The 27,739-nt window shown below is 56.8% G+C and overlaps 2 protein-coding genes and 1 long non-coding RNA gene across 10 annotated transcripts in view; 1 reads left to right on the forward strand and 2 right to left on the reverse strand.

Annotated features, from left to right (window-relative positions):
• Positions 1 to 8,329, forward strand: part of ABTB2 (ankyrin repeat and BTB domain containing 2) — a 167,334-nt gene extending 159,005 nt beyond the window's left edge. For all 3 annotated transcript variants that reach the window (XM_049096661.1, XM_025452441.3, XM_025452442.3), the window contains 6 exons: positions 91 to 196; positions 356 to 458; positions 949 to 1,039; positions 4,927 to 4,995; positions 5,574 to 5,687; positions 6,635 to 8,329. In XM_049096661.1, the coding sequence (XP_048952618.1) occupies positions 91 to 196; positions 356 to 458; positions 949 to 1,039; positions 4,927 to 4,995; positions 5,574 to 5,687; positions 6,635 to 6,832 (681 nt within the window). In that variant the 3' untranslated portion in view covers positions 6,833 to 8,329. The remainder of the gene's footprint in view (positions 1 to 90; positions 197 to 355; positions 459 to 948; positions 1,040 to 4,926; positions 4,996 to 5,573; positions 5,688 to 6,634) is intronic.
• On the reverse strand, positions 1,036 to 4,553 carry LOC112663454 (uncharacterized). 2 transcript variants are annotated; one of them, XR_003139231.3, is made up of 4 exons: positions 4,209 to 4,553; positions 2,817 to 2,994; positions 2,190 to 2,329; positions 1,036 to 1,278 (listed from the first exon to the last, which is right to left on the reverse strand). It is a non-coding gene; the product is annotated as an uncharacterized LOC112663454 (long non-coding RNA). The 2 variants fall into 2 exon arrangements; XR_007403609.1 differs by having other exon boundaries at positions 1,036 to 2,329.
• A 3,540-nt stretch (positions 8,330 to 11,869) lies between the features above and the next one.
• Positions 11,870 to 27,739, reverse strand: part of NAT10 (N-acetyltransferase 10) — a 37,942-nt gene continuing 22,072 nt past the window's right edge. For all 5 annotated transcript variants that reach the window (XM_025452439.3, XM_025452435.3, XM_025452440.3 and 2 more), the window contains 17 exons: positions 27,186 to 27,310; positions 26,570 to 26,720; positions 26,167 to 26,263; positions 25,190 to 25,306; positions 24,278 to 24,379; positions 24,108 to 24,182; positions 23,185 to 23,301; positions 22,130 to 22,263; positions 21,884 to 21,932; positions 18,346 to 18,442; positions 18,157 to 18,267; positions 17,078 to 17,250; positions 16,488 to 16,607; positions 16,110 to 16,208; positions 15,660 to 15,733; positions 14,799 to 14,882; positions 11,870 to 12,661 (listed from right to left, as the gene is read on the reverse strand). In XM_025452439.3, coding sequence (XP_025308224.3) covers positions 12,553 to 12,661; positions 14,799 to 14,882; positions 15,660 to 15,733; positions 16,110 to 16,208; positions 16,488 to 16,607; positions 17,078 to 17,250; positions 18,157 to 18,267; positions 18,346 to 18,442; positions 21,884 to 21,932; positions 22,130 to 22,263; positions 23,185 to 23,301; positions 24,108 to 24,182; positions 24,278 to 24,379; positions 25,190 to 25,306; positions 26,167 to 26,263; positions 26,570 to 26,720; positions 27,186 to 27,310 — 1,834 coding nt within the window. In that variant the 3' untranslated portion in view covers positions 11,870 to 12,552. The remainder of the gene's footprint in view (positions 12,662 to 14,798; positions 14,883 to 15,659; positions 15,734 to 16,109; positions 16,209 to 16,487; positions 16,608 to 17,077; positions 17,251 to 18,156; positions 18,268 to 18,345; positions 18,443 to 21,883; positions 21,933 to 22,129; positions 22,264 to 23,184; positions 23,302 to 24,107; positions 24,183 to 24,277; positions 24,380 to 25,189; positions 25,307 to 26,166; positions 26,264 to 26,569; positions 26,721 to 27,185; positions 27,311 to 27,739) is intronic.

A 27,739-nucleotide genomic window follows, 5' to 3' on the forward strand; every position in this document is an offset into this window, starting at 1 on the left:
ACCCTCCCGCCCCGCACAGGGCCTGGGATTTGCAGGGCAGGAGGTGGTGGTGGGGCCAGGCAGGCTCACGGCCGTGTCTGCCCCCCGCAGAACGATGCCGTCACCCAGCAGCTGGCCGCCATCTTCATGCACTGCTACGGCAGCAGCCCAGTCCCCAGCATCCCGGAGATCCGGAAGACTCTGCCCGCCAGGCTCGGTGAGGCCTGCCCACCCCACCCTCTCCACTCTGCTCCCAGCCCGCCGAGGCCCTGGCCTCAGTCTCCGTCCTAACCCCATCGTGCCCCCTGACCTCTTGGGATGCTTACGCAGCCCCCAGGGGGCCCTCGGTCACATCCGCCTCTCCCTTTGGGCACAGATCCTCACTTTCTGAACAACAAGGAGATGTCCGATGTGACCTTCTTGGTGGAAGGGAAGCTGTTTTATGCACACAAAGTCCTGCTGGTGACGGCTTCCAACAGGTAGGCTGCCCCTGGGAACGAGCCCCGGCCCGGACGGTGGGGCGGCTTCATCTAGACGCCGGGCGACGGTGTTCGGGAGACGAGCCTCTGCGCCACGGGCCTGGCTCACGTGTCCCCCCACGGGCCGAGGGCAGGTGCACAGAGGGACGGTAGGAGGGCGACCCAGAGGAGCTCGGAGGCCGTGTTCTTCCCGGCTGAGCTACTGGTTCCAGTTATTAGAAACGATTCTGGAATGAAGAGTCACTTTTCTGGCCAACGGTGTCACAGTCACTCGCGGGGGGCCATGGGGACAGATCGGGGCCCGGCCCAGCTGTCAGCCCCGGATGATGTAAGCTGCCATTTGCTGAGAATTATTTTGGGAGCACTGCAGTAATTTTAAAAATGCGCCGTCTCCCGGTGACCGGTCAGGTGATGGATGGCGCCGTTGCTGCCCAGTGATGAAGGGGAAGTCGTGCTCAAGACCCGCCTCGTTTCACCCCCTTTGCTCTAGGTTCAAGACGCTGATGACCAATAAATCAGAGCAAGACGGCAATGGCAGCAAAACCATTGAGATCAGTGACATGAAGTACCACATTTTTCAGGTGTGTGGGCCTTCGGGGAGTGGGGGGCTCCCCCAGGGCCCCCGGCTTTGTGCACCTGGGCTGCGAGGCAGCTGGGAGTTGGCCGTAATCTTGCATTCCGTCCCCGCTGCCTTCTGCGTTTGCCGAATCAGTGATCAGGTTAGAGCGTCCGGGTCTTTCTCAGGCCAAGGTGGTCTTTCTGGGACGGGCTTGTAGTTCAGAGCCTCTCGTGAGTCCTGAGCTCTGACTAGACAAGGGGCCTAGGCAGATGGACGGACAGACATGTAAGGCCCGGCTCACGCCACCCACGTGTGTATGCACCCTCGTTCCTCGGGGTGGGCTCCCCGCAGAGCAGACCAGACCCCTGGCCTCCCGCAGCGAGCCCCCAGGTGGGTGGCGTGCTTGCACTCAGGAGCATGGTGTGGGCCGCACCACTCCTCCGAAGTGGGGACTCCAGCCAGGCAGGCCAGTCGAGCCTGGTCGGCTTGTGGAAGACCAAGGTCAAGTCTTCCGGAGATCAGCGGCTGCGTGACGGGAAGCGCACAGGCTGGCCACCAGCTGTGCCAGAGCGTCTGCAGGGAGGGGACTGGCTGGGAGCTCCTTCCTGGGAAGTGGTGACCAGGAGTCGCCAGCCTGTGTCCCTGGGCCCTGGGCTGCAGGGATGACCCCCAGGGGCTGGGACTGAGGCCGGGGGCAGCCGGGACGTGGGTCCATGGCCTGGCCCTGCACAGGACAGCTTTGTGGCCTGGTGGGACAGACCCGCCTCACAGAAGCACAGGAGCCCCCGTCTAAAATGGCCTAGTTCCCCGCCCAAGCTGTCTTCACCCACTGATTTGTCATTTCGTCATCTCTGGACACTGGGGACAGCAGTAAAGGGGACAGGGCCCTGTGCCCTGGGAGACAGGACTAAGAGAGAGTGAGATTTGTGGGGAGCGGCTGGGAGCGCAGGAAATTGGATCTAACCCAAAGCCATGGAGGCTGTCGGCCTGGGGCAGCCAGCGGGAGCTCTGGGCAGGGCACGCTGCACCCAAAACCCCAGCAGCAGGGACCACGGCATGTTTAAGAAACGCCTTCTGGTCTAGTTGGGTCACTGCTTCAGGAGAAGCCTTCGCAGGAAGGGTTTGGCCTTTAACCTACAGCAGCAGCTCGCAGAAAGGTCATCACCACTCACGCTTAGGCGCCTCGTCTGTGTCCGTCAGTTGAGCTTCCTGGCACAGCACAGTCCTGGGAGGGGCAGGGGTCACCGTCCCTCGTGGGGGATGAGGAATCCGGGGCACAGAGAAGTTGAGTAAGTTGCCAAAGGTCACACATCTGGGAAGTGATCGAGCCAGGACTGAAAGCTAGGCTGTGTGGAATGGTCAAGTTCGCACTGAAAAAGCTCATGGGGAGGGTGAGGAAGGGCCCACAGGGGCCATAGCTGCAGCCGGGGGCCAGGCAAGAGGTTGAGAAATCCAGCTGTGGGGACGGGTGGGGGGACATGTGAGAGGAGACCCAGGGACTGCTGGGGTGGGGGGGTGGGCAGGGCCTGGCACGGGCAGCAGAGTCGAGGTATCTCTGTTTCCCTCTTTTCTATCCCTTGATCCGAACCCACTGGGAAGGGGGCAGCTCTAGAAACTTGTTTGGCTTAGGGGCCCAATGTCCGGTGAGTTGGCACAGGAGGTGGGGTCACGATCAGGCCCAGGAGGGCAGTGCAGGAGCGGGGACCTGGGTGGCCAGGGCCTGCGTGGGGACCTGGGTGGCCACCACCACAGAGCTGCCCAGCAGCTGCACCTGCTCACGGGGTGGGGGTGGGGGGTACCTGCACCCGAGCGCCTCTCAGCGCCTTTGGGAGGGTCAGCAGGGACTTCAGGTCTAACATCCACGGCACCCGTGGGCCATCATGGGAGAGCGCTGTTTCCGGGGGGGCCTCGACGTTGACTCTGCTCCCCCAGGCTCCTCGGAGGGGTCGACCTGAAGCTGTCGATCCCAGGCCGGAGCTTCCTCGCAAAGACAAGGTTTCAGAGCAGCCCCTGAGTATCTCCCTGGGTTCACAGCACCGGGTGGGAGACAGACAGACAGACAGACGCGGAGGGAGGGCAGGCAGCAGGTCATTGTATTTGTTTTCTAGAGGAGGAAACAGGCCCAAGGATATCGGAGCTGTGCCATCCGAGAGAACGCAAGCCACATATGGAATTTAACATTTTGTAGCGGCCACATAAAAAAGAGAGATGGCTGAAGTTAATTCTAATGATATGGTATTAGTTCTTTTTAGTCCAAATATTCCATGTAGTCAATATAAAAATTAAAGAGCTAGTTTACTTTCTTTTTTCATGCTAAGCTTTTGAAACCCGGTATGCATCGTCACGGCACATCTCCATTCTGATCAGCCCTTATTTCAGACGTTTAAGAGCTACGTGTGGCCGGTGGCCGTTGCATTAGCCAGGTCTAGACGCTGCCAGGGTCCCTGCCAACAGAACCCCGGCCTTTGGGGACCAGCCTGCCCGTCTCAGCGGCCTCTGACCCCAGGCCTGTCTGTGCGGTGTCCGTGGCCTTCCCGCGTTCGGGTTCCAGGCCGTAGTCCATGCAGGAGCGAGCCGTGCTGCCCCTCCTGCCCAGGCCTCTCCCCGAGCCGCCTTCCAGAGCCACAGGCGGCCTGCCGAGGGGGCACTGAGCTCCCCTGCCTGCCAGCCGCCCAGCTCCCTAAGGAACGTTCCCAGGGAGCCCTTCTGGTCTGATCTCCACCACCTGATATGCATTCAGGTGATCTAGGGGGGACCCACAGGCCACAGCCAGCTGCACTGTGTCAAACCCACCCCCACCCCGGGTCCCCTGTTGCTGAGGGGCTGCCCCGAGGCCATCCTGTAGCAGCCCGTCCTGGGAGATCCTGCCAGCCCCCCCAACCCCCGACCCGCTCAGCTCCCAGCCCCGGCCTGGCCTGTGGGGCTGTCCTGAACGGCCATCCCGTGCCCAGCGAGGGGACAGCAGAACCCAGGCCTGGGGCTGCAGAGGGCCAGCGGGAGCCCTGCCTCTCGGGGGAGGGACAGATGTCTCGGACACTGACCGTGAACCCGGACAGACTGGCCAGGCCGGCTCCCCACGCCCGTCCCGGGAGGGGGGGCTCCTTTCCCTAGACCCCGTGGTGCCGCCTCCAGCCTGGGGGGCCCACTCCTAACAGAGCCCCACTGTGCCGGCTGGAGCCGTGTTTACTTACACACTTGCCAGCTCCTCGCTGGGGCTCTTTCCTGAGCCAACCAGCGCCAGGCATTTTTCTTTTTCCAGCGGGGAACCTCCTGGACTCCAGCGTGACGGCAGAGCTTGTGACTTAGACCTCAGCACGGCTCCTCACTTGCCCTCCTGGGCCGCCTCATGTGCTGTCCCGGGCCTCTGCTCCCAGAAGCCCCAGGCGGGTCTGGCCAGGCGGCGGGGTGGCCTCTGGAGCACCTCCCGGCCCAGCTCTGTGCCTGTCGTCCCTGGGAACGAGTCCAGGGGGAGAGGGGTCTGGCTCTCGCCTCACACTGGAGGCTCAGCACAGATGGGAGGGGTGGAAACAGCTTCTGGCGGGCAGCCCCCTCCCCCCCAGGCCCTTAACTAGATTAGGTAAGAGACCCGCGCAGTGTGCTGCCTTGGGGTCTGGTGTGGGAACCAAGGGACCCGAGTGACCCGCTCCCAGGCCTCAGTTTCCCTCAGTGCCTTCCCTTCTGGGCGCACGGGGCTGTCCTGAGGATCCGAGTGAAGCCGCCCCAGGGAAGGAAGCTTGTCCTACGGGCCGGGATCCGGAGGGAGACTCTCCGGGGGCTGACTGCTAGAGGTGCTGCACAGTCGCCTCTGGAGCGCCCACACACGGGCGGAGAGCGTGGCCCTCTGCTGGAGCCCCGTGAGGACGCGGGCGCAGGGGTCCGCTCGTTCACACGGGCCTCCTCCCGCCGCAGATGATGATGCAGTACCTGTACTACGGAGGGACGGAAGCCATGGACATCCCAGCCGCCGACGTCCTGGAGGTGAGGGCTGGAGCCCGTGCGCCCCATCCCCAGCTGCTGGCTCTCAGCGCCACGCTCTGGGACGTGGCATTTGGAGAGCCGAGGAGGGGGGCGGCCTCTTCCGGGACCTCCTGGGTCCCTGCTGGCCCTTCCTCTTCTGTGACAGGAAGGGCCTCTCGGAGAGGCCAGGCCGGGGACCTGTGTGCCCACCTGCGTCCTGGGCGGGGGCAGGGGTGGGGGTGGGGGCGGGGTGAGGAGGAAGGGCTCCCCAGTGGGGTCACAGGCCCCGGAGGTTCAAAGGCCGCCCAGCCCCTCACGTACCTCCTCACCACGTAGAGAACGGGCCCCCTGCCGGTCAGGCGCCCGTTGAAGGTCCAGGAGACCGCAGCCCGCAGTTGAAGGCCCTCTGAGGTCAGGAGTCCCATCCAGTGTCGCCACCGTCCCCTGCCTTCCAAGGCGTCCCGGGAAGTACCTAGGTGGCCCAGAACAGAAGGCAGTCGTCACACTTGACCTGCTGAGGTGGGCAGGGCCCACCACACCGGGCAGCTTCGTTCCCCGAGGCCTGGCTGCCCCCACCAAGGCCACGTTTGCCCCACCAGCTGCTGTCGGCTGCCAGCCTGTTCCAGCTGGACGCCCTGCAGAGGCACTGCGAGATCCTGTGCTCCCAGACCCTCAGCGTGGAGAGCGCCGTGAGCACGTACAAGTACGCCAAGGTGAGTCCGCGCTGGTGGGCCGCGGCAGCTCGGATCCGGCCACACTCAGGCGGGGGGCCTGGGCTGAAGGGCGGAGCTGCTCCAGGGGGATGGTCCCCGCCCCCAGCCTGCCCTCCCCAGGCTTCCCCCTCGGCAAACAGCACAGCCCTCGGCTCAGGTGCTCACTCAGAACTTAGGAGCTGTGTTCCCACCTGCCCCAGCGGCAGTCGGCTCTGCCCACGTCCCCCGTGCCCACCACCCCCCCGTGCCCACCCTGCCGCCACCCCTCATCTGGCTGACCGAGGCGCCGGCCTCCCCTCCTTGGCTCCTGCCCTGGGCGGGCTCCAGGCTCTTTGAAGAGTGTCAAGGCCACGGCCTCCTGCACCTGCAGCCTCCCTCCCGGAGGCTTCCTCTGCTCCGGGCTGACTGTCCCCCCGAGGGCCCCTGGGGCCCCTCCCACGTCGCCCTTCACCTGGCCACCCCCACGTGGCTCCCCACGGCGTGACAGCCATCCCCTCCCTCCAGGAAAGCACCTTTCCGAGCTCCTCACAGCCCCACGTGAGGGGGCTCACCTGCCCTCCTCCCAGCACATGCCGCTGGCTGCCCTCCCCTTAGTGGTTCTCTGGCTTCTGGTCTCCCCCAAAGTAGAACTTGCGCTGTAGGAGCCCGTAGTGGGGACCTGGCCCGGAGCCGCACCCGGTAGTTGTGGAGCCAGTTACTGAGCACCCCGGTGAACGGGCTCCAGGTCCCCAGGTGGTCCCCGGCAGTGGTCAGGGAGCCCCCCCCACCCCGGGGTGCCTGCCCTTCCGTTAGGGCAGCGGTGGGGGGAGGCAGGGAAGGTGACGGAGCCGAGAACGGTGATGTTCCTGGTGAACAGTCGTCCCGTCTGGAGGAATCCAGATCCGGGGGGGGGGAGGGGGGGGAAAGGACGAGGCTGTGGTGCTCTCACCCACCCCTGGCCCCTGCAGATCCACAACGCCCCCGAACTGGCCCTGTTCTGTGAAGGCTTCTTCCTCAAGCACATGAAGGCACTGCTGGAGCAGGACTCCTTCCGGCAGCTCATCTACGGCCGCAACAGCAAGGTGCAGGGCCTGGACCCGCTGCAGGACCTGCAGAGCACCCTGGCCGAGCGTGTGCACTCCGTCTACATCACGTCCCGGGTCTGAGGGGGCACACGGCAGCCCGGCACGCCCAGCCCCCTCTGGGCCGGGGGGTGAAAGGCTGGGAGCATCTGATAAGTCCGTAGCCCGAGCCCCCGCGGATGGGTCGGGGGCCCCCGGGATGGGTGGGGGCCCTGGCTGTAGGCCTCCCTGGAGCCAGGCTCCTGGGACTCCGTTGCCCTCTCTGATGTCTGTCCTTGGGCAGGTAGATGGGCTCTGAGCCCTCCCATCACCGGGCAGCCCCACCTTCAACCCCTCTGCCCCCAGAGCTCTTTACTTCACTAGTGATCGGCAGACAAGGCCAAAGGGTGGCCCTTCCCCCGCCCCCACCCCCCATAGTTTGCACCTTGAGGGCCACCGCGTACTCACCCTCGTGTGCCACTTCTTCCCCTGGATGTCTACGGCTGATCCTGATGCACCCCTGCTTGAAAAAGCTTCTGACCATGCCTTCCAGGCTCTGGCCACCCCCAATCCCCAGGCCTCCCTAAGCTCAGGCCGTCCCAGCTGGGGCCCTGGGGGTACAGGCGACCTGATGAATGTAGGGAACCTACACGCTGGACCCCAGGCCACTTCTTGCAGAAGCTGGCATTGTTCCCTCAAGGTCCCGCCAGAAAGGCTGCCAGGATCCCTGAATTTCCTCAAGGCTGTGCCTTCCCACGTGTGATGTGAGCCTCCAGGGGCCCCGAAGATCCTACCCAGAGGGTCACAGAGGGGCCTATTTCCTTTGGCGTCCAGGCCCCAGAGCCCCTCCTTGGGGGACCCATGCACCCGCTCCGTTAGTGCGAGAAGGCAGGTCCCCAGCTGATGCCCTCAGACATCCAGGCTAAGCCCGGGGAGGCTTGGGGGCGCACAGGGTACAGTGGGCGAGTCTGGTGGCCTCAGCTTTCGTTGCTGCTGCCTTGGGGGCCCATTCTGAAACCCCAAGCCTAGAGCTAGGCTGCCTCTGTGGGCTCAGGAAGCAGCGCCCTCGGTGTGCCCCTGGCTGGGTCCCTCAAGGGAAAGTCCTTTCCCTTGGACTAGAGAGGGGGGCGCCCCTCATTGGGACTGCAGGTCGTGGGGGCATAAAGGGGGGCGGTGGGAGGAAAGGACCTGCTGTGGACTCTCTCCTGCTGCCGCAGGCCTGCTGCTGGCTCCAGGCTTGCCGAGGTGGAGACGCAGTGTCAGGCGGGCCGCTTGTCGTATTTATGGACCAGACACCGGGGGAGCAGCACAGACAGCTTGCTCTGGGCGTAGCTCTCCGGGCCGTCTGGCTGCACCTTAGAAACTATTTATTCCCCAAGAGCAGAGCCCTGGGCCCGTCAGGAGGTGTCACTTTGGTTACCTTGAAAAGCCCCCGGGGCTTGCAACCTTGGAAAATATTTTTGAGACTAGCTGCTTGAGGTGGATGTACAAAGGATAGGCGGTATTTTATTGCTGTAATATTGTACGATACTGTAACTATACGTTGTCACTTACTGTAAATGTACCATGGTTTTATTAACAATAAACACTTGTTAACAGCGACCTTGGCCCGTCACTCCTGCCCGAGGCTGCTCGGAGCTAATTCCAGGCTCCTTGGGCTCCGGCCTCGGGCTGGGGGGCTGGGGGGCTGGGGGGTGGCTTCCTGCCCCCTCGCCTCACCCACCCCCTGAGCCTGGAGCCGCCCCTCGCTGGGCCCTGGTTTTCTCTTCTGCCAAACAAGGTGGCCGACGACAAAACCCTCCGTGGTGAGCGCTTACGGTGCCGTCATGAGGACGGAGGGGGGTGTGGGGACGGAGGCCGCTGCCAGGCCTAAGGACGCCGTCGCGAGCGTTTCCCATCCTCCCTGAGCCCCGGCCACCCCTGTGGCCCCCGCATGGGAACTGCCAGTGGGGTTGATGGTCACCTGCAAGCCCCTGCGACGTCCAAACCTGTGTGGCGGCCAGGTGGAGGCAGGGCCTTCTCGCCTGTCCCTCGGTGGCTGCTGCCTGGGGCCCAGCCAAGCCCGAGCTGGTCTGTGCCACCTGTGAACGGAGGAGGACAGGGAACTGGTGACTCTGGGCTGTAGTTTGTTTTAGGTACAAAGTCCAGGCAGGAATAAAATTTCTCTGAAATGCATGCTGAGGGGTGTCCCTGGGTGGCTTAGTGGTTTAGCGCCTGCCTTCGGCCCAGGGTGCGATCCTGGAGTCCCAAGATCGAGTCCCACGTCGGGCTCCCGGCATGGAGCCTGCTTCTCCCTCTGCCTGTATCTCTACCTCTCTCTATATATGTCTATCATAAATAAATGAATAAATCTTTAAAAAAAAAATGAAATGCGTGCTGAGGCAGGAAGCGCAGCGCCAAAGCTCCCTGGGAACACCGGACCGGTGGCTGTGGTTCAGGACCCCATAGGCCAGAACTCGGAAGCCGGGGGCCGCTTAAAGGCCTCGGGGCGTCACTGGGGTCAGTCCGGGAGAGGCCCAATGACCAGCTGCTGTCGGGACCCTGGCCCCGGGGAGAAGGCCTGCGTGGACACACAGCGCCCTCTGGGGGCTACAGGAAGGAGGCGCACCCCTTGGCGCCCTGGGCAGAGGCCCCTGAGGGAGGGTCAGGGGCTGTCCCCGCCCAGCCTGGCCCCCCGCAGTGGGCCCGTCAGGGGTCTGGGTCACAAGTCCGTCCTCCCCTCCTGCCCCCCCACCCCCGACACACCTCGGCCAAGTACCTAGGGAGCTCGGGGGTCCTCCCTCCGGGGGCAGCGCGAGGGACAGGACGTGAGCCTGCGTGAGCAGCACACTGAGAAAGCACCTCCCGCCCGAGGGGCCTGGGTGGCTCAGTCAGTAGGCGTCCCACTCGATCTGTCCCACTCGATCCAGCCAGGGCTTGATCTCAGGGTCATGAGTTCAAGCCTTGTGTGGCCGGCCGTGGAGCCTACTTTAAAAATAGAAAAAATCAGAATCTTTCAAGGGGGCTGGGCCTCCAGGCAGGAGGGGCCCCAGGGCTCCTGCCCCCCCCCTTCCCTTGCCCCCTGCTGGTTCCCCAGTGCCAGCCAGAGGCCAGGAGGCCGGGACCACAGAGAAGCGCTCAGCTGCAACAGCCCACACCATCCACACCACGTTCCCCCTTGAGTCCCCTCTGTGCCCACCCCCTGGTCCCCCCAGACTCCCCAGGGCTGCGGGGCCAGTTGCACATGGAAGCACCGAAGCAGGCCGGCAGGAGCCCGCTCCCGGCTCAGGGGCTCGGGGGCTCGGGGGCTCGGGGGCTCGGGGGCTCGGGGGACAGAGAGCACTTGGGAATCTTTGTTCAGCTCCTTGAGCCCCGTGGCGTCCGGTGCCGGCGCTCACAGCCTGCCTGCCTGCATTCATCTCCCACCAACCTTCCCCGAGACAGCCAAGCCATACAGATGTCACTGTCTGGGGGCCAGATGGCGAGGTCTGGGGAGGTGTGCTTTTTCAAGTTTGGAGGAGAACCCAAGATCACCACCCTGAAGGGCAGAGGCCTGTTTGGGAACATACGCTTTGTGACTAAAAGGGCCGCGACTGCACGCGGTAGGAGAAATGTTCGCTTCGTCTGTGCCAGACGGGCAGACAGCCTCAGGTCTCAGCGCATTAAGGAACCACCTTGCCCCGACGGGTCTGCCCCCAGGGTGACAGGTCTGCCCCCAGGGTGTGTCTCCTTGCTGCCCAAGTGGGGCTCTTCAGCTTGGGTCGCGGTGTTCGACAAAGCCCGTCTGACGAAGGCTTAGTGCTCGTGAGTCACCGAGCAGCTCCTCTGGTTATGCAAAAGCAGGCCACGTGACTGAGACTTCTGGAACACTTGCCGGACATCAGGCACCACTGTCCGCTCTTCACACCCAACTCCTCTCACTCCTCACAAGGGCCCAGGAGGTGGGAGGGATCACTACCACTTCCATCTCCCGGCCGTGCGCCCGGACCACGGGCACAGGTAAGGGGCATGCCCAAGGCCACAGTGAGACCCGGGGCAGAGCCAGGAGGTCTGGCTCCAGGGCACCTCTCCCTGCACCCTGGAGCGGAGCACAAGCCAGGCTTCAGGGCTGGAGAGGCTGCACGAGGGCTCAGCCGCTCTGGGCCCCACGGTTTTGAAGAAGTCATCCAGCTCGGACCATCCAGGATTCTGACTTTGCTTAAAGCCTCTCTCCTAAGAGAATCCTCTTTGAAAGACAGGCTCAGGCACTCAGCTGAAAAAAGTGAATCAAAAATTATTCTCGCTGCCCCTCTCAGCAAACTTTCCTGCAGACCTAATGGAGTCTGCGGGCGGGAACCTGCAGATCCAGGAGACGCACAGCCCCTAGGCCTGTGCAGACCGGGTGCAGGGGTGTCCCTAGTCCAGGGAATTTGTCCTCCTCACTGCGGCAGCGAGTCCGGGGTGGTGTGCATTTAAGCCTCTTTGGTCCAGAAGCTCCCCTTCCTTCCCTGCCGGGAGTTAGACTTCTAGGAACCTGGAGGACACATCATGGCTGAGAAAAGGGTCTTTGGACTCAACAGAAGACCTTTTAAATTCTGTGAAAAACCAAGGAAGATCAGTAACTAAGGCCTCTGTGTGAATTTTCCAGATAAAAAGAAGAGCAAGCATGGAAGCTGAAGACTGCTGGGGAGCCGCCATCAGCTCACGTGCGTGACCAGAACGAGGGCACAGCCGAGCGGACTTCCACCTTGAGCTTGTCACGTACTCAGGGGCAGGGATCAGAAACCAGCAGAGGACCTTCAGGGTCAAGGTTTCAGCACCACAGTACTGGGTTTGGAACCAGGAAAGGCTACCATCAGACACTCCAGAGTATGTGTGAAGCCACCATATAATTTCTGTCCCCAACAGAGGGAAGGAACGGGACGACCTTGACAGGAGCTCAGGAGGAAAAGCACAGCTAGCTAGCTCCCAGGAGCCACAGCACGTCCCTCCGAAGGACCACAGCGCACGCAGGTGGTGCCGGCCATGTCTCCCCCAGGCTTCTGGGTTGGGAAGCCCTGGCCACTGCCCACCCTTGGCCTTGGCACCACTTTCTGAAGTCTACAAGGCAGCCAGGACCCACCAGAAGCAACAGGGCGAGGGGCAACTTCCACCTACGTGGAGCCAATGAGCACCCAGAGGCAGTTGGTCTTTCCAGCTTGTTATTTATTAAAAATAGATTCTCTCTCCCTCACCCGTGCTAGCAAAAGGGTCTTGCTCAACATTTTTTTTTTTCCAAATAGATGAAATAACAGATTGGGGGGGGGACTCAAGCCTAAGAGCTCAGGCTTTTCTGGGACAGGGGGCAGCAGCAAGCCTATGGAGCCTGGAGTGGCAGGGTTTATGGCAAACCCCAGGGCACGAACAGGGACCAGAGTTCTGCTGCTCTAGGCCTCACGGTGTGCAGACAAGGCCACGACGAGAGGCCCAGGGCTGCACCGGTGCCTCCTGGGCATCACCAGAAAGCTGTGTTTGACGCCTAAGAAAGGACCAGAGTCAGTGTGGCTCCTACATGTGCGAGGAGCTAAAACAGCTGGGCCCAGAGCAAAAATAGGAACTTCCGGAGGGAAAAGGCCTGCTGTAGGAGGGGAGACAGGCCCTTGGCAGCGCCAGAGGTCTGCCCAGCCATCGAGTTCCAAGTGAGCCGGCAGTCCACATAGTGACGTTGCCCTAAGCCAAACTCAGCCCAAAGATGGAATTCCCGGCCAGCTTCCGGCTCTCATGGGGACTCTTGCGGCTTTTAACAATCCAGGCAGCGGCCCAGTCCGGCCAGGGACAGCCCAGGGAGTCGGGGGGACCTCCTTACGCGTCAGCCACCAATGCCCACGCTATTTCTTCCGCTTCAGTTTCAGATCCTTTTTGTTCTTCATGTCTCTGTTTTTCTTCAGCTTTTTGTTCTCTTTGGGTTGTTTGGCTTCTAGCTTCCTTTTCTTGTCACTGGAGGGGGGAGAAAACAAACCATGAGTAGAAAGAGGAAGAAAATGAAATATGCACAGATCTGTACCATCTTTCAGGCTGCTTTGCTTGGTCTGAAAGGGTCTCCACCGCCCGAAACATGAATGACATTAGACACAGACGTTCTCCGCAAGCCTATCTGCAAGCCAGGCGATGGGCTGGGGGGCCGTGCCGACCCAGTTCCTGCCCTGGCCGGCTCTTCCTCAGACCCAGCAACAATCTCTGCCTTAACATCTGAAATTGGAGTTCTCTTTGGAGTACTGCTCATGCGCCTCTCCCAAAGCCTCAAGAAAAATCTAAGGCGTCCCAAGGAAGATTCCCTCCCAGCACTCACCACTCAGGATTACCCTGGAAAGCAGATGTACTATCCCGATGATCCCAAGGAAACTCCCAGGAAACCCTGATAATACTTTCCAATGTGGCATTATTTTAGTTTTCCTAAATGAGAGGGAAACCCCAGGAGTAGTAAGTCAGGTTACGTTCCAGCTGGCCAGCCTGGTAGTGCTGCCGTTCAGCAAATGGCCACCTTCCTTCCCGCTTACAGGCTACAGCTCCTCTTCAGCGGCCTGCTGCCCTGGGCACAAGCACCCCCCCCCAGGCGGAGAGCATCCACAGACCACTAACATCACCTGAATGACCTGACCTGAGGCTGGGGGAGCAAGGCCTCAAAGGATATGACGATAGAGAGCAGTGTGTGTACCTCCAAGAGGGCAATTTCCTCGGAGCCCTGAAAGCACCAACTACCACAAAAGTCAGGGAACTCTGGAGGCCCCTCACCAGCAGTGACAGCCGAACAAATGGCAGGGCGAGCCAAGCTTGGAGGAGCTGGGAACCAACTGCACCCACACCAAGCACATGCCACGGCCTTTTGTTCCAGTCAAAAGCCCCATGTTCGAGGCCGGGGCCATCACGGGCATTGGGCTGCATCTGCCGTACTGTCCAAACCAGAAACTAGGACCCACAGACAGCAGGCTCTTGGGCCACATCGGAGAGCATCTGGGAAGTGAGGCTGGCACCAATGCTGGAACCTTCAATATACCAGAGTAACTTACAGAGACTGCAGGAGACAGGATCTACAGTTCCTAGAGTTGCAAGACTTGGCTTTCCAGATAAATCCTCTAAGGGATCCTGTCCTCTGGCAATGCCAAGAACTCACCTTCCTACTAACCCCAAACCAGATGTGGAAGTTTATCTCTGAGGCCCAGAGCAGGGGACACCTCATTCTCCTCCCAACGGAACTCTGAGGAAGGTTCTGGCCCAAGAAGCCATTATCTACAAATACTCCCCTCTCTGCAGAGAAGCAGCTGGAGAGGAAGGTTTTCAAAGCAGAGTTCAGGGACTCCTGAGATCCCCCAGACCATTCCATTCCAGGTGGGCCCCAAGGTAGAAATTATTTTCATAACGACATAAATATGTTTGCCTTTCACTTTTGTTCTCTTCCAGTGGCACCAGACCGAATGTGGGCACAGATGAGCCAGCTGCCTTCTATTAAGCCAAACAGTACTGATTTGCAAAAAACGTAACACAGTGACACCCTAAGATTTTTGTGGCCAAGAATCTTTAAAACAACAAAATAGAGAGTCCATGACTATTAATTTGGATGAGTGGTTTTTCTCGGTTTCTCATTTCTAATGTGGGAAATAACGATAAATACAACCCACATAAACAAAAGCCCTTAGGGGGCGCCCTCGATTTTTAGGAGGCTGAAGAAATCGAAGGCCGGAGACTAGGAGAACCATCAGCGCGAGGAGCAAGAAATGTGGGAGGTCACACTCCAGCCTGGCAGTGGCCACGCTTGGGCCCCAGCCCGGCTCCGCCTCTCACTGGTTGGATGCTTTTCCGGAAGTTACTGAACACCCCGCGGCCTCAGTCACTTCACCTTGAAAGCAGCGCTGGTAATAAAAGAGCCACCGCTGTTGTTCCGAGGGTGACGGGACACCACACTGAGGCCACAGCGGCCCCGTGGCCCCGCCCCGTCTGTCAGAGACAGTATTCCGAAGCAGCAACCCTCTGAGGAAGGAGAAGGGGTTTGTCCCTCAAAGCTTTCTTTCCTAGTGAGTCACCAGAGAAGCACAGAAACCAGAAAGCCTCCCGTCCGGGCCCACGGGGCCCTCCTCACCTCTTCAGGCTGACGATGGAGGCATTCTGTCCCGCTTTGTTCAAGACTTCATTCCATTCCTCATCATCCCCACGGATTATGTATCTTTAAAAAACAAAAACACAAAAAAACAAAACTCAAAGCCTGCCTACAAGAAGGGACTGCTTGCAAGACGACAGCTACACGTTCTCTCCAGAAACACGCTGCCACGAAGCCAGGAAAGCTGCATCGGTGTGGACAGACGGCAAGGGAACGCCAGAGCCGAGCTCCAGGAGACGGGCTCCGCCCGAGGAGCAGGCCTGCAGGAGTCGGGGGCCTCTGGTCGCCCCACAGTCGCCCGTTCACTCCCGCCCTCAGGCATGTGCTCACAGGCCCCGGGATCAGGCCTCCCTGCCCCATCTCCTTGGGATCTAGCAGTGCTGGCAGGTCGAGGTCCTGAGAGCTCAAAGTGGAGGGCACAGCCGCCTCAGCCACGGGGCTGCAGGTCAGAGGGCTCAGAAGCCACTAATTCTAGAGTCATTATTCCCATCAGTCCACAGAGCGGACAACAGCTGGAAGGCTGAAGCTCCAAGGGGACCGGGAGTCCTAGTGCGCAGAGGGTACCAGAGAAAGGAGTCTTGTGCCTCAGGCAGTAGCATGGCCACTGAAAGTGGATGCTCCTCACTCAGCATCCTCCTCCCAAGGCACCTCAGGGAAAAACCCTCCAAAATTCTGCAAATAGTGAAGGAGGAAGTTTAATTTAACTGAGTGCTTCTAAAAGAGTGCCCTGCAACAGATGCCAGGGCGCCCGGAGGGGGATCAGAAGAGGCCTGCACACAGGCGTGAGGGTCCTCACAGCCCAGGCAGAGCCTTCACTCCCCACCAGCCCCGCAGGGGCCTTACTGAGAGAGATCCATGTTCTTCAGCTTCCCCACTTCTTTCTCGTGTTTCTCCTGGAATTCCTTTGCTGCTTCATCCTGCAGTCCAAGCCCGAGAGACAGAGTAAGTCAGGGGCAAGCAGAGGACGAAGCACAGAAAAAGGTGAAGGGGCAAGAGTATCCCGGGGAGGAGCACACAGCTCCGCCACCAGATGCAGGACTATAAAATGTGCGTTTGGAAAAGTCTAAAAGGACAATCGGGAAGTTGTTGGCAGCAGCTGCCGGACGGTGTGCACACGTGCAGTGGGACATGCTCGTCGAGGAGGGAGAGCCGGAGCACACGCGGGGCAGGGAGGTGCTGGGAGCCAGCGCTCGCTCCCACCTACAGAGCGCCACCACCGGGTCAGGGCGAAGCACGCCTCCTCCAGGGGACAGGGTGTACGGCCCCAGGGCCAGGCCTGCAGCGGGAGCGTACCAGGTCATCACTCAGGGTCTTCATCGTGGGCTCCATAACCACGTCCTTCACGGCCACCATCTGCTCCTCAATGGCCCGTTCCTGCACCTCACTGAACAGCTGCAAGACAAGGGCCGGGGGCGGAAGATGAAGCCGCAGAAGAGACCCAGCCCCTCGGCTGCGGGTCACTTAGCACCCACTTCACGTACTACAGAGCACACACATGCAATGGGACACCACAGACACAACTGAAGCCCTGCCCCCTAGGTCTTCGTGTGTGTGTGCGCAGCACACTCAAACACAGCCAAATGTTAACTAACATCTATTTATCTTAAGGCTGGGAGTGAGCTTGTTAAATTATTTGAAACAGACCCAAACCTTGACCTGGGCTGATAGTACCTTGACGACTTTGCGGATGATCCGGTTGAAAAGTCCCATCAACTGGCCAGAGGGCAGCTCAATCTCCTTTTCCAGCTGGTCCACAGACTTATGCTGTAGGCCAATTCCCAAGAGAAGAGCCTGGAGGATGGAAAATCTGTTGAAGTGGCCACCGGGACAGGCCCTTGCCCATCAAAATGGCATCGGAACCACTCTCTCTTGACCACAGTTATCTGGTATCAAGTATCAACTGGCACGGTCGATTCTGGCATCTTCTCTTTCATCCCGTTACTGAAACCACCAAGAAATGTTCCCCCTTCCTGAAATCCTCAAACTAATTATCTTGACAAGAGCTGCTTCCGGGCTGCATTAGAATTTCAGGGTACCCCTAACTTCTGCTAAGTTACAGTGAGAATCAAGGCAGTGTGGCGGGTGGGGAGAGTGTGGGATCAGACCACAGCTCTTCCACATCACTGAGCAGAGTCCAAGTGTCCCTACCTGTAAAATGGAGAGAACACTACCCACCTATCAGAACCGCAAGCAATTACATGCACAAAATCACATCAAAGCATCCAAGCCATGGCCCATCACACAAGCAACACATAACCTACCGACTGGGCGGCAGACAGGGACAGGTCCCCCAGCTGGTTTAGGAAATACAACCGGGAGATGGCCGGGATCAGGTCCATGATGAGATGATAGTCCACCATGTTCCGGGAGTACATCTCCAGCCTCTTCAGGTCATAGGAGAGGAAGAGGGCGTCCAGTTCCTCCCGGCTCAGTGCTATACATGGAACAGAGCCAGACAGGTCAGGGCAGCCAGATGCCTTCGCAAGATAACACACATGATGGCCCCCAAGGAGGGGGGCACACAGACAGCTGCTCCTCCACAGGGATTGAACCAGAGCAGAGTAGGAAAGGAGCCGCCTGAAAGCGCCTGTCCACCGACAAAACACACACCCCGGGCAGCCCCGACCTTCCTCCTGCAGAGGGGAGGTGGCTCCAGGCCACGCAGGGAGTGGGGACGGTTGGCACACAACCCTCGCTCAGAGTTTCATGCACCAACACATCAGACCAAGGAAACAGTCCTTCCCCACTTCTCCTCAGGACCCAGCTTCACAGAAAGTGTGTATGGTCTGCTCAGTTCAAAGAACACAGATTTTTTCCATCAAAATGTAATAGAAAAAAAAGCGACACACACATAATGAGCAACACAAAAAAAATCTACAGCTGTTAATACTAATGATCTGTTTTTTAATATTTTAAATATTCGAACAGAACTTACAGGTCCAAAGCACTATCCATGTGTTAGCCACATGAGGTTGGGTGCATGTGCTTATTTACAGGAGACCGAGCCTCCTCAGAACTGAGCTGGTTACCCTAGTTCACAGGACGTACATAATTAACTACCTATTTGACCTGTTTGACATCTGAAGTCAAATCACCTCCCCAAAGTCTTGTCATGAAGATGGAAGGTACTATGGGCACCAGTGCCCATAAGGCAGAGCAGGGTCTACGAGGGGCGGGGTGGAGAGGAGTGGGGAGCTCAGTGGGAGATGCAGGCCTAGAATCTGTCCCTCAACTCCCAAGCCAGCCTTCCTCCTGGACCCACCACACTCCGCCTCACCTCACTTCCTCCTTCCACAAACCAAACCCCCACCAGCCCCCCGCGCCAGTCCACCCAGCTCACCGGGCTGTGTTGGCTTCCCAAGGTTCTTGTTCTGAATGATGTTCAGAGCCAGGGGAGGCGAGAAGGTGCTGAACTGATAGGACAGTAGGGCTAGGAACCGCCTTCGGAAGTCTGTGGAATACAACCACAGTCAGAGGTCGGGGGGCCCCCAGCCTGTTACCTCACTGCCCCCCTTCCCATCCAATTTACCTTTCCAAAAGGCCGGGAGCCAGGCTCCCCGGTCAGCCTCATCCTCCTCCATCAGCGTCTTCAGCATGATGCACGAGTGTTCCCCAGTCAGGTCATTCTGGGAAACACAAATGCCCACTTGGCACCAAGAACGCCCTCTCGTGAAGCATCTGTCATTGCTGAAGGGCAAGCAGGCAGGGCAGGAGGACGCACTCTTCGCAGCGGGGAGAGGGCCTCCCACACACTGCCCGCACCTTCCCCACAGCCTCACGTCCCCCACGACAGCTGTCAAAGGCCACTTGGTGCCGCGACTTCCCGGCAGGTGCCACAGCAGCGGAGCAGAGCGGTTCAGATCGTCCCAGCACGCGGTCCGCTCTGGACCCAGGGAGCCACTCACACACATCCGGTCAGATTCTGAACTCACAGTCATTACAGCTTAAACTCCACATGATCCTATCCTCCACACCCCCAAACCTAGAATTCTGAGTGGCAATCAGCTTGCAAATGCAAGCTTCTTTAGGTGTTAAAATAATGGGCACGGGTTTTTAAATATTTATTACACAACCACCACAAAACTCCACACCATGGAAATATCTAATGCATTTCGAGCAGAGCGCATTCACAGAACAGAACACCCACATGTCACAGACGAGCGGAGCGCAGCACAAAAGCCCAGGCATAAACCACGGTGTCTGCTGAGCGCAACCGTCCGCACTCTCCTCGCAGCTGACCGGCCAATCTGCGGCCCCGCCGCAATGCAGCTCACTACCGAGGACCCGGCCCATCCGGGAGCTGCTCTGTGCCCACACTGAAGAGCCCAACAGCCTGTGGACTTCACCAGGCCCACTTTACACACTCAAATGGGCACCGTCCTTGGACACTGACTTTGCTCCAAGAATCAAACCTCCAGCATCCCCTCTCTCAGCTGACAGCCTCCCCTCCCTGGGAGAACAGAAGCAACCGGAAGAGAACATCATCCTCCCAACACCAACTCAACCAGCTGACCAACACCTTCTGTGCCCAAACTGTCTGTCTTCCCTGTTGCTGAGAAGGACGAGGTGGCCACCTCTCCTCCTGCACTCAGGGTCCTGCTCCCCTTGCCTCTACCATCAGACCCCCGTCATCTGTACAATTTGCCCAATCTCTACACAATCATGCCCTGCAGTAAAATATCTTCTAGAATCTTCCATCTGACAAACTCCACTTAATGCTGATGTACTTGCAGCTACCTGGGTTTCTCTGTTCCCTTTTGCTTCCCTTAAAAATCATTTAGTTTCTCACTTGCCCTTCTTTCCAGTGGGGATAATCCCTCAGCTCCACAGCAGCGGGTTTTCCCTCTAATCAACACTGCCAGCAAGTCCACTGGCCATTTGTCCTTAGCTTACCTGCTCTCCCACAGCCACAGATTTCCCCTTCTTTTTTACTTTTTTTTTTTTTTTGAGAGTAGACACATATCCACGCAGGTGAAACGGGGGCAGGGATAGAGAGGTGGGGAGGGGAAATTCCTGCAGACTGAGCTTACTGCAGAGCCCAAAATGGCTGGATCTCAAAACCCTGAGATCATGACCTGAGCTGAAATCAAGAGTTTGATGCTAAACCGCTGAGGCCTGAGTGCCTCAGCGGTTTAGCACCACCTTTGGACCGGGGCGTGATCCTGGAGGCCTGGGATCGAGTCCCATGTCAGGCTCCCTGCGTGGACCCTGCTTCTCCCTCTGCCTATATCTCTGCCTCTATGTCTCTCATGAATAATAAAATCTTAAAAAAAAAAGAGCTGGACGCTCAACTGACTGAGCCACCCAAGCACCACCCCCTTCCTGAAACACTGGTTAAACGTGGCTTCTGATACCCTCCCCTACTTTCTCCTCCAGCTCAAGGCTGCTCCTGTCTCTGACCCACTCCTCTGAAGGCTGGAGAGTCCAGGACGCACCCTCTTCTCAGCTGACTTTCAGTCCCAGTTTTCAGTAACTTTAAAAACAGTCATTCACTGAACCAAAGTATTAACTGAACACAGTACTACTCTACCAGTAGATGCTCTTAAGTGCTGGGATTACAGGTGTGAAGAAAACAAAGTCCTCGATCCCAGGGAGTAAATGCTTTTGAGAATATGCCCCCAAGTTCCATCTTCCGCCCCAACCTCTCCCTGGAGTACCAGACTCCTGTAGGCAACTAATTGTCCCATTTTCCCATCAAGTATCTGACAAGCACCTCACACTGTGCCGGAGCATTCCACTGTGACCTCCGGACCTATCCTTCCTCCAGCAGCTCTTTTCAGCAAACAGCACACCTCCAGACCTTCCAGTTTCTCACCTGGACTCTCAGGCCAAAACCCTAGGAATTCTTACGGTTCCCTCATCTTACAATTCAATCCATCAGTTCAACCCCCAAACACATCTGGTCTCCGCCACTTCTCTCCACCTTCACCACGTCCTCTCAGCCACCCATCTCCCTGCCTCCACTCTCAGACCACCACCGTCCACTGTCTATATGGCAGTCACAGCTCAACATCTTCCTCCAACTGGACAGGAGGAAAACAGAGTCCTTACACAACCTCACTCCCCCACCAGGACCTGCGCCAGCCTTCTTTTGTCTCCTTCAAGTCACCCATTCACTTCCACCTCAGGCCCTACTACGCTTGCTGCAGCCGCTGTGTGGAAACCCCTTTTTCTCCGGGAATGGCCAGTCCACTACGGCCATTCAGGATCCAGTTGGAAAGGACACTCCTCGGAAGTCTGACCACTCAGCACACTACAGTTTCAGTGTTTAGTCGTCTTCTTCATGGCACATAGCATGATCTGAAAATTTCTCATTTTTTTCACTTTCTTGTCGCCCATTTCTACCCATTAGAAAATAAGCTTCATGGGCAACCCCAGTGGCACAGCGGTTTAGCGTGGCCTGCAGCCTGGGGTGTGATCCTGGAGATCTGGGATCAAGTCCCACGTCAGGCTTCCTGTATGGAGCCTGCTTCTCCCTCTGCCTGTGTCTCTGCCTCTCTCTCTCTCTCATGTGTCTCTATGAATAAACAAACAAAATCTTAAAAAAAAAATGAAAAAGAAAAAGAAAATAAGCTTCGTGACTTATCTTGCTCACGGCAGGGCGTAAATGAAGGGATTTTTTTTATGGACTCTCAGTCAGTAACTCCTCCTTCCATAATCTCCATGGCTTGGTCATCCACGTAGTCATAGCCCTCCCTCAGATACCAGCTTATAATAGGCATCTGCCCACCTGCAACCCTCTCCTAAAAACACTGCTTTACTTTTCACAAATTGAAGGAGGCTGCAGCATTCCAGAATTGAGTGAAGAAGTGCATGGGCACTTCTGCCATTTTTGTAATCAGGCACAAAGCCAGGCACACACCAGGTGGGCATCACACGAGATGAGAGTGAGTGTGGGACTACATGGCCTCTCAGGGAGGATGGCTGTTAGTTGCCCATCAGAACAATCCTCCTGGAGGCACAGGCACACGTACTCAGAGCACAGCAAGAGTCACCAGGGCTCGTATAAGGACAGGCCTGTCACCAACTGTAACTGCAAACCCACACCCCTCCTCTGCCTCACTCACCGGTGTCTGTCTCAGATAAACAGGAACAAACCCAGCCCGTTTCCAGAACCTGCAAAGATACGAAGAAAGCAGGTCACCATGTGCCTCCCAACTGCACTGACTGACCCATGAAGACGGGCAGGGCAGTCAACAGATGGATGATAAGCACACGGGATGGAAAGGCAGACCACACGACCCACAGGATCTCGTTTATGGGACACCAAGGCCATGGGGTGACACCAGGAAGGGAGGCAGGCAAATGCTTACTTGAGGAGCCTGGGGGTCAAGCCATAGGACACACCCAGGTAATCCAAGCGCTCGGCTGGCCTCTCGTTCAGCTTAAGGAGTAAGGGAGGCAGGTCCTTCCGAGGAGTGATGACCTCTTCCAATAAGCTGACGGCCTAGAGGATACCAGGGAGAGAACCCAGTCCACCCAGCAAAGCAGCAGCTTAGTGACATTCCCAAGCACCCGCACCGTACCAGGCTCTGACCTAAACACAGCAAAAACTGGGACAGGTTTCTTTGTTTGTTCCCTGGTTTTTAAAATACAGGCACCATTAATTAGCTCTAGTGGTCATGCCCAAGTATAGCAAACACCTGGACATGCATGAAAGCAAACTGCTCCAAACCCAGAATTCAGGAAAATGGTCACACGGTTTCAAAATGCCTAAAAATCACTTGATGTGATGAGCACTGGGTATTATATTATACATAGGCATATTGAATTTAAATAAAATTTATGTTTTAAATGCCTAAAAATGTAAGAAGAGACAGAAATAGGGTTCTGAAGATCCAGGTCTGTTACCAGGTGGCTCTGTGACTTGGGAAGTGACAAAGCTCTAGGCCAGACCTTAAATACAAGCCCCTTGCCCGTCTGAATAGGCACACAGTGAAAATCAAGTGACCGTGCGTGCAAACCTGTCGCCGTCCCTGGCATTAAGCATCTTACCAAGAAAGACACAACTTGCCTTAGTCTGGGCTCAGTGACACGAGGAGTCTGCCGAGCAGCGGTGTGAAGCTGGAGCACACACCAGCATTACCTGGGAGCTCATTGGGACACAGATCACGGGGCCCCACCCAACCCTCTGATTTCAGAGGCCTGGGGCAAGGCTCAAGAACTGGCATTTTTAATAAGTTTCCAGGTGATGCTGATGATGCTGGTTGGAGGTTCTCAACTCAGAGGCCAGCTAGAGAAGCCACAGCTTCTCTAAAACAGGAGGAAATCTGCTAGTGCTCAGAGGGCAAAGACCACTGAACACTTCTGGATACTGAAGACTCAGAGAACCATTGTCCTGGGAACAAGTTCAGCCAATGGCAATTACCTCGCTGCTGACGGTGTGAATTTCTTGTGACGTCTCAAGGACCTTTTCCTCAAGACAAGGGAATCTGCCTTCAAAGTACATCTGCAGCAGCTGCAGAGCTCGGCTGCCATAGCCCATCTGTGAGCAAGCACAAAAGGAAGACAAATGTTGGGATCCCTGGGTGGCGCAGCAGTTTGGCACCTGCCTTTGGCCCAGGGCACGATCCTGGAGACCCGGGATCGAATCCCACATCGGGCTCCCGGTGCATGGAGCCTGCTTCTCCCTCTGCCTGTGTCTCTGCCTTTCTCTCTCTCTCTCTCTCTGTGACTATCATAAATAAATAAAAAATTTAAAAAAAAAAAAAAAAAAAAAAGGAAGACAAATGTTCTCAATCTCTCTAAACCCCTCTACACCCCGTACTGCTTCCAGGAAGCCTTCACTCCGAGTCAAACTACACTTGACAGAGAATTAATGAAATCTCTCACTGAGGTCAAAGCAGAGACTCAAAGAACGAGCACGCTATGACCTTCACTTTCACACCACCTAGCCTGAGCAAGAAGATGAAGATGGCTGGCTGGGCTTTCTGGTCCACAGATCAGCAAGCCCAAAACAGACATCTCCACAGCTGACTCCTCGGTGGATTTCTAAGAGACAGGAGGTAACTGTGGTCAGGTTACCTCCTGTCTCTTAGAAATCCTGACTGTAGGTCAGGTTCACAAGTGTCCTGTCTTCACAAGAGAAAAGCAAGTATATACAACCAGTCCGTCCACCCGCCAACCCCTAATCCTTGGGAAACTGTCCATGGCCGAGGAGTCCCTAGAACTTCTTACTCCTTGACCAACCTTCCATCCAAACAACCAAATACACCTGCCCTAACGAGCTGCCAGCAACACAGCTGAGCTAATAAAGCACAGCAGCCTTTGAGAGGCACGAGGACACATTACCCCTTGATAATCCGGGTGAACAGCAATGCGAACAACCCTTCCACCTGACAGGCCGCCGAAGTCTGCGTCTTGGAACTGTGTGGGAGACACAAGCCAGTAAGTGAGCATCAAATACATCCTCCGACACCGTCAGCTTCACTCACGTGGGGGTATGAGGGACAGCACAGCACCTGTTCTGAAACTGTCCAGGGAATCAGGTCCCCCGAAGCCTTCTTGCCTCGAGATAGGCTGTTCAAGATGGACTGGCGGGAAATCTCCCCCTCGAGGCACACCTACGGGGATAGTAGGACAGGGCAGACAGGCCAGAAGCAGGTGTAGAGCCCACTCACAGAACATCCTCAATGTTCTGCTGCTACTTCCCCGACGAGGCCAGCTGTTTCCACTCCAGTTCAGGCTTAACCCTGTTATCAGACTCCTCCACTTCCAGTGAAGTTTCATTACTGATGCCCTCAGGAACGAGGCAGGGTAGACATCCTCCTGCCCCAGAGAGCAAAATCTACATAGTGTGCATATGTGCACTCCTGCGGCTCTGTACAAAACAGTGCAAATTCTCAAGGACACTAACGTCTAATAGGAGGATGGTTAAACACAGGATGGTACGTTCATAAATGAAATGCAATGCAGCCTTTGAAAACTATGCAGATTACAAATATTCGACACATTGCGCAAAAAAAAAAAACAAGCCCCAAACACTACGATCCCATGTTTATGAAAAGGGAAAATAATATAGAAATGCATAAGTACATGCCAGGCATTTAAAATATTATTTTTTCCAATCTGTATCTTCTCGTTTTAGAAGTACATGTATTGCTTTGGTAATAGAGAAGGAAAACAGACAAAAACAGTTCTGTTTCAGGAGGAGCCCTAAGTCAAAATGCAAGTGGCCAGTTCTGACTTTCACCTCTCCGCCATAGTGGGGCTCTGGGTTTCCGTCAGTGGTGGTTTCCTTCTGTGTACCCTCATTGCTTGCCTTGCTCAGCTACTTGGCTCCACGCCAAGAATCAACACCTTCCCTCCCGTGCCACTTACTGAGCCATTAATCTTTGATTCCTAAGTGGTTCCCCAAATCACTGCCATCATACCTGGATGACAGCAAGCACTTCGGGAAGGGCGTTCTGGGTGGGGGGCACCGGGGGCAGGAGGCAGAAGAGATGGTGAGCAGGTGCATCAGAAAGCATCTGGAGATCATTGGGGGAGTTCTGTGGGGGCACAAACACGAGTTGGTGAGAACTACTCCTCTTGTCCTTTACCCGAGAGGCCAGAGTCCTCGGCTGACCAGAGCACCGCCCTCCCCAATGCCAAGCGGTAGGCTGAAATCCGGCTAAGTGCTTTTCTAGTATGTGGGCCAGCCAGCCCGAGACCCTCTGAAATGGCCTAGGTGGGACTTTGCCCCATGTGTTTGCTGTCATCTCTACGTGAGTGCTGATGCTGTGGAGGAGGGCAGGGGACTACTTCGTCAGCACTGTGGATTTCACAGCTGGGGGGTGAACTTTTTCCTGCCAAGAGGCTATTTCAAGAAAACCTATCACCACTTCTAACACCAACTCTTCAGGCTTCCGTTGAAGGATGTTCATAAAAATGCTACCTAGATCCTCAAGTAGGGTTCTTCCCAACATGCCCTTCAGTGTTGAAGACTTTCGAATACTCTAAATTCTCATTTGGCACTCCTTAAAAATAGCCCAGAGGTACAAGGCTGGGTCAGCACCCCCAGACAACAACTGCCACGTCATCTGAACCTAACTGGTTAGCAGACAAGTGAGAAACACAAGAACCTGGTTTAAAACAGGCAAAGCTTTCTACCCTCCCCAGCTACCAAGCACGGAGCTACGTGCAGGAATTTCACTTTGCCTCCACTCTGGAAGCAAAGCTAGAAGCCCAGGACAGGCCTAAACAACAACAGGAAATGCAATCTCTCCAGTAAGATCAGTGGACCTTGACAACATCAGGACACCTAAGTCCCAGTACAATGGTCACCTGAGCCACCAGGTAATAACAGATATGGAAAGCCAAACAGGAGACTGTCAGAGCTGAAGTTCACCCGAGAGCTAACTGCAGTTACCTTGTAGTGAGAAGCCACATAGAGGGCCATTAGCCTTTGGAGGAAAACTTCAGAGGCCTTGTGGTAGCAAAAGAGGGTATCTCTATTAACATAGTAGCTGAATCTGGAGTTAAGCAACTAAAACATATCAAAGAGTGCCCAAAATAGGGCATACTGCTTCCAAAAGGGACCTGGATACGCAGATTGCCTCCAGCCTGGAAGGAAGAGCCCCGTGTCCTCCATAGAAACCCCATATTGTAAGGAAGGAACAGCAAGGAAACTGAGAATGTTCAACTTCCCCCTCTCCCTGGAGTAGCAGCCTATGGAACAACAGGCTGAGACCTTCTGTTCAATGCTTGCCTCGCCCCCCACTCTCCCCCCCCCCCCCACCCTCCCATAACAGGGCCCAGACGCCAGAGGATACAGCTCGCAGGCCTCGGGCAGGGGGCAGCCCGAGACTATCCGGGTGATATTGAGACAATCCAGGCACAGCAGGTCGTTCAGCCACTTCTCCACTGCATCCCCAGGGGCGTATCGGATGGACTCCTGCAGGGAGACCTCATGCAGGGTTCGCGCTGCTCCCCAACCACACACACACACACACACACACACACACACACACGAGGAAAAACAATTATTAAATGTGCTTTGTCTAAAAGAGCAAGGCAAATGTTCTACTTTCTCTTTGTCACACGCCTGTGTAAATATGGCTTGAGAATTTAAACTGAGTGGTTTTTAAACTATTCTAGGGGGTGTTCATTTTCCATGACACCAATTCCCGCGGGGATAACACTAAGTCACTGCAACCATGCTCCGAGGCAGTGACAAACAAGGGCCTGACCCAGAAGGCCAGGTCAGGGTTCCATCCGGTCACTGGCCTGCTGTTTGCTGAGGAAAGCAACTCTACCTCCTGGAGACCTAACCTCCATGCCTGACGGAAGGACAGTCTGGTATCGCCCATGGTGACATGAGGAGACGATCCCATAAGAGAATCTGTAGGGACCTGCTGTGGACGGGCCCATTCAGAGTTCTGGGGGTACCTGATGCCAGTCTGGCTGTCGTTGTGGCCTTGTTCTCAGCAGTGGTGCTGATCTGACTCTGGGCACTCTGTTGACGCAGCTGCTGAATCAGCTTGAGGGACAGGGACCGGCCAGTGCCCTCGTAGCTAGGAGCAAAAGCAAAGGCCGTTAGGCAAGGCATCCCGAACGCACTCTCTTGGAGAAGATGGAGAACTAGCTTCCTCATCCTGTTGCCCTCTGGACTCCCGTCAGAGCATGCGCATGGCCACAGAGGACGAGGCAGTGTGGGGGCTCAGCTGGGGGCCAGCGGGGCCTGGGTTCAAGTCTGGGGTTACTACTTAGCACCTCTGGGCAAGGAAGTCTTAAGCCTCATCCTCAAAAGGATTATTCTACACACCTCACAGGAAGGACAGTGCTGTGAATTACAAAAGTAAAGACTGCCAAGATGACGTGAGGAAAGCCTTCAGCATGATGTGGGACGCTGTTGAATGGTCAGTGAGCGAGCGAGCACCACTGAAGGAACGCACCTGAAGACAGGCAGAGAGCACTTCCGGTTTGGAAAATCAAGAAATAAA

The sequence above is a fragment of the Canis lupus genome, chromosome 18, assembly GCF_003254725.2.
Source record: "Canis lupus dingo isolate Sandy chromosome 18, ASM325472v2, whole genome shotgun sequence".
Taxonomy (NCBI): domain Eukaryota; kingdom Metazoa; phylum Chordata; class Mammalia; order Carnivora; family Canidae; genus Canis; species Canis lupus.